Raw genomic sequence first — 12,024 nt, forward strand, 5'->3', positions numbered from 1 at the left:
GCACCCTTGAGGCCGGGCATGGTGGCTCAGGCCTGTAATCCCAGCATTTTGGGAGGCCGAGGTGGGTGGATCACAAGGTCAGGAGTTCAAGACCAGCCTGGTCAACATAGTGAAACCCCATCTCTGCTAAAAATACAAAAATTAGCAGGGCACGGTGGCACTTGCCTATAGTCCCAGCTACTCGGGAGGCTGTGGCAGGAGAATCGCTTGAATTTGGGAGGTGGCGGTTGTAGTGAGCCGAGATCACACCACTGCACTCCAGCCTAGGCAACAGAATGAGACTCTGTCTCAAAAGAAAAAAAAAAAAAGAAAAGAAAGTGGCACCCTTGTAGCCTATGTAAGTTGTGTGTGTGTGTGTGTGTGTGCACAAGTGTGCAAGTTTAAGGGCTCATTTTCCTAATTCGAACATTCTCTCCCACTGCCAGTCACACCACGTGGACTTTGGGAGGCTGTATAAAGGACACCTCCCTGAGGCACGTCCCTAGAGGCTTTTCATCATCTGTGTCCTGAGAGTCCTGTCCTCCTCCCAGCCCCAGCAGGAGTGGGTCCCACTTTTCTGACATAGTTAGTTGGGGAAAGATGGTGGCGGAATCACCGTCTGCATGAGCAGCAGCATCTTCCAAGGAACTGCTGAGTGTGAAGATGCCTAAGCCTTCCCAGCCAAAGCCCAGCCCCAACCATTTCCTTCCTGGAAATGAGCTGCTGACATCCGCTCAGGGACCACGCGTTAGTTAGGATTCTTGGTAAAACATGACTCACTGTTCATGTTCATTAGCACACACACGGGGTTGAGGGCAATCGCACTCATCAATTGACAAGCTTGCTCTAGCAAAGGGACAGCTGGGGACCACACCGACTCAGCCCCTGGGACAGAGAAGAGGTAAGAGTAGAGTTCTGCTGGCAGTCCCAGGCAGGCCCAGACTCTTAGATCCATAAAGGGCCCAAGAGACTGTCAGTGTAACTCCCTCCCTTTATACGTGGGAACACTGAGGTTTAGCAACTTATGGATGAGGATATTCAGCAAGAAGTGCAGGCTTCTAGGTCTGGAAGTCTTAGGGATCTGAGGCTTAGCCTTTAGCTTCCTGGATTGTTTTCAACCCCAGAAACTTAAAGTGCTCAGTGAAGTTGACGTCCCAAACAGCCCCAGGTGGCTCAAGGCCAAGAATGACCCAACAGTCAAGGAAGCAGCTGCTGTTGGTTTTGGACCTTGACTCTGGTACCGTGCTGTGACGACCCTCATCACCCAAGGGGCCTACCGCAGAGCCGGGGTTGTCAGGGAGGTGGAGCAGCACCAGGCTGTCAGGGGCTCCTTAGCTCCAAGTCAAGCCTGCCTCAGGCCCAGTCCTAACCCTGCAATAGCTAACAAGAGAGAAGGTATATGCCAGGCTTTTTTCCATCTTTGTGGAAACAAAAAGCCTTTTGCCTTTCACCTCTATTTGTTTACTGCCGCCTTTCTGGAGGGACAAGAGACTATGGAAGTACCTTGAGAACTGTTAGCGTTCCCCAGAAATGAGATACAATCATCCCCACAGGGCACATCTGTATATTCCAGGACATGAGATTGGCGTCCCTCCCACCAACCTTGTGGTTCTTGAGGCTTCGTCCGTCACCACAAATGCTCAGGCTTCAGAATGCCCGTAATTCTCTAAACTTACTCAAGGACCAGAAGTTTCTATTTCAGAAGAAACTCTCATTTCCTTTTTTTTTTTTTTTTTTTTTTTAAAACAACCAGACATTTCGCTCTGGTCGCTGAAGGGCTGCTCTGTCCTCCCACTGACTGTCTTGTCTGGTTCAGAGCTCTTCCTGTTAAACCTGCAAGGCCATGGGCACCAAGAAGACAGCACATCGTCAGCCTAGCGCAGCCACCACCTCCAGTGATGTGAACCAAAGCCTCTCAGCAGACCGGGCCCGGGGCTGAGAGCTTCCTGAGGCCCCAGGGCCTATCAGGGGCCCCGTCTGTCCTTCCCCAGGCTCCAGGGAGCCTGCATTTGACCCTCATTTGGGGGCAGCTCCAAGTGGAGCCAGCTGCAGGGTTGCTTGAAAAGAGATTCCACTGCTTCCCCATCTTTCTCTCATCTTTCTCATGTTGCTTTAAATATGAAGCTCCATCTCAGACGTCTATATACAGGAGGGTTGGAGATTGCCACTCAGCCCCACTTTTCCTGACAACAGGAATGAGGCTAGGAATGGGAAGAGAAAACAGTGCAGAGCTGAGTTAAGAGAAAGTACTGGGACTGGGCATGGTGGCATGAGCACGCCTGCAAGCCCAGCACTTTGGGAGGCTGAGGTGGGCAGATGGCTTGAGCTCAGGAGTTTGAGACCAACCTGGTCAACATGGTGAAACCCTGTATAAGATAAAAAAAATTTAGCCAGGCATGGTGGCATGCACCTGTGGTCCCAGCTACTTGGGAGGCTAAAGTGGAAGGATGGCTTAAGCCGGTGAGGTCAAGGCTGCAGTGAACCAAGATTGCGCCACTGCACTTCAGTGTGGGTGATGAAGTGAGATCCTACCTCTAAAAATAAAAAATAAAAGAGAAAGTACTGGGGGTAAAAAAAAAAGTTTGGTGCTCTTGCTTCTGCTTAAGAGTTGTCATAAGAAGCCCGAGAACACTGAAAAAGAAGAGAACACCGTTAGGCTCTGGAGCGTGGGGTCGGTGTTCAGGGTGCAGAAAGCTTGATCGCCAGCTCCAACTGCCAGACCCAGGGGCTCCCTGGAACTCAGATCCCAGAGCTGGCCTTTGAGGTGTGTCTGGCTCAACATGTCTGTTTGCAGGGCCACAGATCCTCTTGGCTCAGAAGTCCTGTTCTTCCCTGTTCTCCCACCTTCCAAGGGCACTTCCACGTGTGTGGCTGTCATTTACTCTCTGCCCACGAGGAGTCAGGACAGCCAGACTGCCCAGCCCTGGCTCTATGCTTTGTCCTGAAGGTCCACACCCTACCCTGCCTTCCTCCCAATACTAATTGCCTGTGAGCTGGTTTGGATTTGAGAAACAAGAGCTTCAGGTTTCCATGAGAGCCCATTGCCTCAGCTGCTCTCTGAGCCTGGACCCTGTCATCCTCTGGTTGGTTGGCATTTATACCCCAGCTCAGGAAGAGGGGTAGGGGTGGGGCAACCAAGCTAAATATAGATGCAGTTTCTAGAAAGCCAGGGGTGAGAGAGGACATTGACTGATTCTCATGCCAGAGACCAATTTATCAAAACAGAAAGAGACAAAAACCTCACAAAAGCATCAAGAGCCTGGGGCCAGGGCCTCCGGCCTGGGACAGTTGGGCCTTTCTCCAGTAGGTGGCCTCTGCCAGCAGAGACACACGTTGCATAACCCAGGCGTGGGGTCAACTATCCCCTCTGGGCTCTGTCTCCACTGCACTGAGTGTCACAGAGATCCCAGCGCCTGCTCAGGATACAGGAACTAGTGAAAGCTCCTGATCTGAAAGAGCTATGTGAGGTGCTGGGAATGCTAAACTGGATTGATTATGGTGATCATTTCACAATGTATATGTATAGCAGAACATTGAGTTGTGCACCTGAAATACACACCATATCTATCTGTCAATTATACCCCAGTGAATCTAAAGGAATAAAAAGACCTATATCATTTGATAGGGGCCTACATGTATGTGAGAGGCAGCATCAGGGGGTTCTCCTCAGGTGGGTTTAGAAAAACATTAAAGGACAGTTCACACTGTAGAAAAGAGGACAGACTTTTGTTTTTTTTTTTTAGGGCAACTGGCAATGTGAATCAAGCATGTTAAACGCACAGACATTTAACGCAGTAAAGCCACTTCCAGGTATCTATCCTGTGGGTAGATCTTTCCTTGGGCCCAACGGTAGTTACTGCAGCTCTGTCTGGAGAAGCCAAACACTGAACCTAAATGCCCATGACAGAGGACTGTTTTCTTCCTTCTTTCTTTTTTTTTGAGACAGAATTTCACTCTGTCACCCAAGCTGGAGTGCAGCAGCACGATCTGGGCTCACTGCAGCCTCTGCCTCCCAGGTTCAATCAATTCTCCTGCTTCAGCCTCCCCAGTACCTGGGATTAGAGGCATGTGCCACCACACCTGGTCAATTTTTTGTATTTTTAGTAGAGATGGGGTTTCACCGTGTTGGCCAGACTGGTCTCAAACTCCTGACTTCAAGTGATCCACCCACCTCGGCCTCCCAAAGTGCTGGGATTATAGGCATGAGCCACTGCGCCCAGTCAGGACTGGTTTCTTTTCTTAGGGAACCTCCATGTAATACGCTGTGACTATGAAACAGAAATAGGAAGAATACTGAAATGGGAATGAGCTTGAAGAAGTGTTCTTTAGTAGATAAAACCAAGATGCAGAATGGTGACGGGTGTGCACACATACATACATGCAAACACACACACATACACACAAACACACACATACTCACTTTTACATAAAGAATCTGGAAGCGAACACGATGAGCTGGCAACAGCGACAGCTTCCCAGAGGAGGCAGGGAACTAAGAATTGGGTTGAATAGGTGATTTACTTTTCACTTACATATCTTCTTAAGCTGTTGGCTCTTTTTTTTTTTTTTTTTTTTTGAGACGGAGCCTTGCTCTGTCGCCCAGGCTGGAGTGCAGTCCCGCGATCTTGGCTCACTGCAAGCTCTGCCTCCTGGGTTCACGCCATTCTCCTGCCTCAGCCTCCCCAGTAGCTGGGACTACAGGCACCCGCCACCATGCCCGGCTAATTTTTTGTATTTTTAATAGAGACAGGAAGCTGTTGGCTTTTTAAAAAGCCATATTATGACATTACATTTAAAAAATCCACTACCCACTACAACTACCTAAACATTAAAAATGAAATACAGTATTTGGTTAGATTGATCTATTTGAGTTTAAATCTTAAAGCACAACCTTGGCCAAGTTACTTAACCTTCCCATGCTTTAGTTTCCACATCTGTAAAATGGGAGCAACATTTCAGAGAGGGTTGTAAGGACTAAATAAAGGAAAAAGGAACAGGACCTGGACAAAGGAAACCCTAAATAAAGGGAAAGAAGAGAAACTAGCAGAAAGAGGCAGTGGGAGGGAGTGCTGAGAGTGAAAGTAGATTTTAGAGTAGATTTTAACCATCTTATTAAGAATTTGAGACCCTGGAAGCAGACACCATGTCTTAGGCCTGCTCTCTGGGTGCCTAGCATGGGAGCCTGCAGGCAGCAGAGTTTGAAACCATATTGCTGTTTTATATGCTATAGCTCCTGATGTCTAGAGCCACAGCCCCCTGTGCTAGTTACAGCAACCACTGTCCAGTTCTGTTGAGCACCAGCCAGTTCTACCAGCCAGCCTGTTGAGTTCTGTTGAGCACCAGTCCAGTTCTGTTGAGCACCAGCCAGTTCTACCAGCCAGCCTGTTGAGTTCTGTTGAGCACCAGTCCAGTTCTGTTGAGCACCAGCCAGCCTTTGACTGACATGAAGCTCTCTCAGAGCCCCTGGCCCAGCCCTTCCCTCTTCATACCTCCTTCTGTTTAGGAACCTCTTTTCAGAGACCACTGCCAACACATCACACAGTTACACTTTCCAAGTTCCATGTTAGAGGAAAGGAAGAAAGGATCATCTGTCCACAAAACTAAGACACTAAAAAGGGATAATGATACTAGTGATCACCATTGGAAGCTTTCTAGGTCAGTATTTTACATACTATCGCCAATGTTCTCGACAACCTTTTGGGTAGGTATTATCCCTGTTTTACAAGTGACACAAAAAAGCACAGGAAAGTTAAATAACTTGCTTTAAGTCACACAGCTAGCAAGTGTGAAAGCTGGAATTAGAATCAAGATCTGTTTGACTCCAAGGAATCTGATTGATATAGTTTGGCTCTGTGTCCCCACCCAAATCCCATCTTGAATTATAATCCCCATGTGTCAAAGGAGGGGCCTGCTGGGACATGAGTGGATCATGGGGACAGATTTCCTCCTTGTTGTTCTTGTGATACTGAGTGAATTTTCACAAGATCTGATGGTTTTAAAGTGTAGCACTTCCCCCTTCACTTGCTCTCTCTCTCTCTTTCCTGCTGCCATGTAAGACAGGCCTTGCTTCCCCTTTCCCTTCCACCATGATTGTAAGTTTCCTGAGGCTTCCCCATCCATACAGAACCATGAGTCAATTAAACCTCTTTCTTTATAAATTAGTCAGTCTTGGGTAGTTCTTTATAGCAGTGTGAATATGGACTAATACACTGATCTTCATATATACTATGGTCCTCATCAGGAATGTACCATCTCTCAATCCAAGCTACAGCAGCAGTCAAAAACATGCTTTCCCAAAGTCCAGGAGCATGAAGTAGAGGCTGTTTGAAGGACTCCTCCAGGACAAATCCCCCTAGGGATTCAAGCAGTCTCTAGAAGGATGCTTTGGAAGTGTGGGGTCACATCTGACCATGCTCTCCACTGGCCCTGTATAACCCAAGCACAGGGAAGATCTCAAGTGTGTGCTGAGTGCAAAGTCATGCAAATGAGCCCTGATTAGAGTGCTGAATTTCAAAAGAAATAAAAGAATGACAAAAAGGTAATGTTAAATCCTATCCTTGCAGCTGTCTTTCTTGATAGCTTCAGTGACCTTCCCTCTCCAAATATTCTGGCCTCCTCGACCCAAGCTTCTGAACCATTACTCTTGGACCATCCATAGATCACCCCACTCATTCTCTTTCATTCACATCCATGAACATCTGTGAATGGAGGCTGGCTGCCAAACTGGACCTGGACAAAGTCTCTCCAGCACCACTGACTTCTTGGTCACTCATTTACTTGTGCCCGTAGAATACCCCGTGTGGCTGTTCCTCCCTTTTTTCTCTATTTTCTCTCCTTTAAGCAGTTTAGGTTTTAAATTCCTGGACATCTGCCCTATTTCTCTGCTTCCCTTCACATCAGGTTGCTAGAAGAGCCACAAATTTCAGTGGGGTGACCTTCCTGAATGCCAGAACATTCCTCATGTTCCTGGATCCTCGCCAGCCTACCTTTTGCCCCCTGCACTCTGCATGACCCATAATTAACAAAGTCTTCATGGAGCTAGGACGCGAAAACGCACTTCTCTGCACTGTCTTTGTTAGCTTGTAGCTTGTAGCACACAGCTGCACAGCATCCTGATTAAAGCATCCCAACAGGGAGGAAGAAGACAAGATAAGCAGGCAAACGATGACCTGTTTCTCATCCTGCCTTCCAGGATCAGCTCTTAAACCTCACCATCCACCTTCATTCTCTTCATCAAAGGGGTTCCTCTGATTTTCTTCTCTGTCCATTACACCTTTCCTTTATATCAGATCCCGGACAAAGCCATCCATGACCATATTCATCCACATGCATATACATATATGGATTATCCACTATATATATCATTTGGAATAGACCTATTCCAAATGTTTTTCCTCCTCTGGCTCTTACTTATGCTTTAGTTGTTAACATATAGCCAAGAGGTGTCTGGCCGTCTACAAGCCTGCCTGTGCCAACCTTATATTCACACTGGAAATATCATCTTTCTCTGAGGATGTCCCTGTATTCCAGAATATCAAGAAGCACAAGCAACATGAAAGAGCTGGCCGAAGGAATTGACCAGCAATGGCCTCTAATGCCCGATCATAGATCAATAGAAGTGTGATCCCTCTCTAATCTTCTAATCATCATCACACTTCAGCTAGATTATGAGTCTTAGACTAGTTTTAATGATAACAACTAGCTCCTAGAGCAGTTTAGTTAACTATCTTAGAAGCCAAACCAAATACTAGATGGTCAAATGGGATTGAATTCCTGGTTTCCAGGGCTTGGAAAACAGCTGGTGACCCAACATTCAAGCAATGCTGTCTATCAATAATTAACAGGAAAGGGCCAAGCAAGCTCCTTGAGAGCAAGGACTTAGTTGCTGTCATCTCTGTGTTCCCAAGGATGCAAGGATGCAGCGCCCACCATAGAGAAGGTACAGACCACTGATATTGTCCTTGCTTCCTGGGATCAGAGTTTCACAAACAGATGTAAGCGACCACAGGGTTCTCAAGCAACTATGTAGACCAGACCAAAATGGAAAACTTCCAAATAAAATTTGGATGAAGCAAAGAAGGAGAAGCAGGCATCAAGGGTGGAAGAAGGGGAGAAATGATGTATGTATACCTGATTCTCATTATTCACGGTAGTAATGGTCTATAAAGTCACTGTGGACACTGGATTAGTGAATATTGAAACATTGTTCCTGGGGGAAACACAGGGTGAGGTTTCTGCAAGCCTCTGGTCACAAAATTTTCATCAACTGATCAACACATCACCTTGTCTTATGTGAGTTTTCTGTTTAACGACATCTTATTCAATAGATACTGTTGATTTGTTAACATTGAACAAACAGCCAGCAGCAATGTTGTCTGCAGGAAGCTTGTCTAACACACCTAGTTTCCCTGTAAGGCACATCACAGCCTTGCACTTAGGAACACCAGACAGCAGTGCAGCACTACACTTGGGAACTGTTTTAAACAGCAAAGTCACCAACAAAAATCACAAAAAGGCAAAAAAGGTAGCACTAAATAGATTGTGAAGACCCTGGCTGGGAAGATAGGTGCCAAGCCACGCGAGTTTTTCACTGCTCTGCACATGTTCACAAATGACCACAAAGGGGCTGCAAGTATTGATTTTGGTAAATTTTAGCAAGAGGGCAGATTTGCAAATACAGAATCCATGAATAATGAAGATTGACTGTCTGCGTGTGTGTGTGTGTGTGTGTGTGTGTGTGTGCGCACGTGTGTTTATTTACATATCAAACAAAATTCAGAACCTTGCAGCTGTCCTTCTTGACAGCTTCAGTGACCTTCCCTCAAGTTTCTGAACATTACTCTTGGACAATCCATAGATAACCCCACTCACTCTCTTTCATCCACATCCTCAAGCAAGTGACAGACATGTTGGCCCTTTAGAATGTAGCAGCCCGACTTAGTCATCAAGACAGGGACAGTAAAGATCTAAGTAAGGTAGACTGAGGACAGGGTAACAAGACAAAACCAGTCTGCAGCCCATAGTGCCAGGCATTGCAAGCAGTGGTTGTGACCAACAGCCAGCAACAGACTCTAAGGGCTCTTGTGGAGGTGGATTGATGGTGGGTTATGGTGGCATCATGTGCCCACAAGCAACACAGTCACTCTGTCAGTCTGTGGTGACACAGACTACAAACATACCATCCTTCTTCATTCTGCCATCTTCCACACTCAGCCCGGGGCATGACAGGACCTGTCCTCCCTCCACCCAGATGCCTCACACATTCCTGTCCTGAGGATTCCCAGCCTAGTGGTGTGTCCAAGGGCAGCAACTACAGATGCATAGCAGTCAGAGCCACTCCAGTGAGGAACTGGCGTTCAATATGTCACCACTCAACCAGCTGCCATCTAAGATTCTCATTTCCCAGAACTGGATCTCAGGGGGAAGGAGGCCTAGGAGGAGAGAGTGGATTTGACGGTAGAGACTCCATAACCAAATGTTTTGGTTGCAGATTGACAAGATATGACTTTCGGTGAGAAACTCCATATTGACAGCTCCTAGCCCAATGCCAGATCATAAATGCTGATTCAAGTCTGGTGAGGGAATGAGTGAAAGAAACACAAGGCCAGACATGGTGGCTCATGCCATTAATCGTAGAACTTTGGGAGGCCAAGATGGAAGGATCGTTTGGGCCCAGGAGTTTGAGACCAGCCTGGGCAACATAGGGAGGCCCCATCACTATAAAAAAATTAAACACACACGCACACACACACACACGAGGAAAGTGACTGGCTTGCTGGCTGGCTGCGCGACTTTTGTTTATTTTATGAGAGCATGGTTCCATGAAGGGCAGTAGTAGTGGCCCATCAGGCTAAAAAATCTCAGCTTTTTTCATCAGACTGAAAAAGTGTTTTTCAAAGCACTTTTTTACATGTCATCTCATTAATCCTCAGATTAACACTATGTAGCAGAGGGGCTGGATATCAATACATGCATGACATTAGTTGAGTTAATTAAAGCCTAGAGATGTCAAGGACATCCATTTGAGCAAGGATATCCCATAAATTATTGCCATGGCCAGCACCCCAGACCACGCCTTTCTGATGGGTTTCATGGTAGTAAGCAGGCTCTGAGGTGTGCATTAGATTCCCCCTTCCTTAGCACTCAAGGCAGCCCCCCACGTCCCAGGACCTGGCAGAAAAGGGTTCATGTGTCACCTGGGACACACAACCAGGGCTCTAGAAGGCCCACCCTGCAGGATGTGTGGACCTCTGGCCCGAGGATTGGCAAATGCAGCAACAGGACTTAGAGCCAGCGATGCTGCTTGTCTGGTTCCCCGAGCTGGGGAGTAGGTTGCCAGGAAGCCAAGCGGGCAGTCAGTGCCAGGCCAAACAGGCAATTAGCACCCACAGAAATCCCGCTGCCCAGCAATTGCTCAAGGCCATGAAACTCTGGGCCTGCTGATTCCTGGGGCAGAGGGCAGGTGAATTGGGAGCTTGTGTTGACAGAGAGCCCCCAAGTCCTTGAGTAAGAGTCCCACACAAGCACCTGGACTTGAATTCACTGTGCTCCCAAGGCGAGGAGAGCACTCCAGTTTAGACAACCAAGCCGACCTCAGCATCCTCCTCTGGACTTGATTTGTGCTTTCCTCATTTGATGGTTTAGAGCCCTGCCATAGTCACCTCCAGTCTAGACTGCTAGACAGAAGCTCTGTTTTGGCTGCCTTCTTTCAGGCTACTGTCTCTGTCTCTCCAATACATGCCAAACGCTAATTTCTCATGATTCCCAGTTCCTGCCCCAATTCACCCCTTTCCCACCCTCCCACCCTGGCTTTGGATGGGAACCTCCAGTGCTTTTCCCACACCTATCACACCTGTAATCCTGGGCTCATGTAAGGGGAGTGTGTTGGTAAAGAAACTGGCCCTGATACAGGAATGCAGGTATATTCCTGACACTGCCTGGGTGTTCCAAGGTTGACTTTCAGACCAGGACAAACAATCCTTGGGTGAAGACACGGGTACAGATCATGATGACCCGACAAGAGGTGCCATTTCCCATGTTCCAAGGAACAGTTTGGATTGGATGGAAAGGCAAGCTCTGAAGCCATGTTCTTGGGCTTTCCCCAAAGACATGCCTGTGTCTTGAGTGAGGAAGCTATGATCATCAACAGGGAGGAGGTTCATTCTGGAAGGACGGACACATGGGTTGGTGCAGGAGGCTATGGGTCACAGGTGTAATAGAAAGACAGAGACCCACACAGCAACCTCAGGAAAGCAATTTCCAAGTGAGTCAGGGGGCACATCTGGAGCTGAGAGGAGGGAAAAGAAGAAAGCACTCACCAAGACCTTCCTGCTCCTATGGCTGTGAGCGCCGCATGTTCCATGGACATTACAAGGAAGGAGACGTGAAAAATTCAAGGGCTCCCTTCATGGAAACACCTTGCTTCTTCTCCCTCCCTTTCCCTTGGGGAGAGCCTGGGAAGAAGCCTCACCTGAAGAAGCCTTTGCAGCCTTCACAGGTCATAGCATTGAAGTGAAAGCCCGTGGCTCGATCTCCACACACCCCACAGATCCGGGGCACATTCCGGTCGAAGTCTCCAGGGTCAGGCAGGGAAGTGCTGGCTGCCATTGCCTCCATCCCTGTAAGAACAGCAAGCAGGCCACGGTCAGAGCCAGAATCAGTGCCAGGGCCAGCTGGCATCCTTGGTGCCACCCACCCCCTAGCCTCATCCCACCGCCCCCATCTCCCACCCCCAGGGAGCTCAGCCAGGGTGGGCATCTCCCCAGGGCCCAGGCCTGGGCACAGTGCCTTTTGAGCGCTCATATATGATTCTCCCTACAAAGCTGGCTCAGAGCATGGCTTGGAATCAGCTGCCTGGTTTCAGATGTTGCATCTGTCAGGCTAACTTGGGTTTAGTGGTTCATCTCTGCATGCCCCCACTGTCTGCATTGGAAAAGGTGTTTTACTTCCAGGCTGCAAGGATCATATGAATGAACCCATGCATACTACTGGCACTAGCTCTGCCTCAGGCACAGACCTGAACCAGGTCGGGGGCTTCTATCCTGC

The 12,024-nt window shown here is 48.0% G+C and overlaps 1 protein-coding gene across 12 annotated transcripts in view; it reads right to left on the reverse strand.

Annotated features, from left to right (window-relative positions):
* The window catches only part of VDR (vitamin D receptor), a 105,715-nt gene that overhangs the window by 26,160 nt on the left and 67,531 nt on the right, over nucleotides 1-12,024 (reverse strand). For all 12 annotated transcript variants that reach the window (XM_074006732.1, XM_065524110.2, XM_065524108.2 and 9 more), the window contains one exon: nucleotides 11,450-11,597. In XM_074006732.1, coding sequence (XP_073862833.1) covers nucleotides 11,450-11,597 — 148 coding nt within the window. The remainder of the gene's footprint in view (nucleotides 1-11,449; nucleotides 11,598-12,024) is intronic.

The sequence above is a fragment of the Macaca fascicularis genome, chromosome 11 (genome assembly GCF_037993035.2).
Source record: "Macaca fascicularis isolate 582-1 chromosome 11, T2T-MFA8v1.1".
Taxonomy (NCBI): domain Eukaryota; kingdom Metazoa; phylum Chordata; class Mammalia; order Primates; family Cercopithecidae; genus Macaca; species Macaca fascicularis.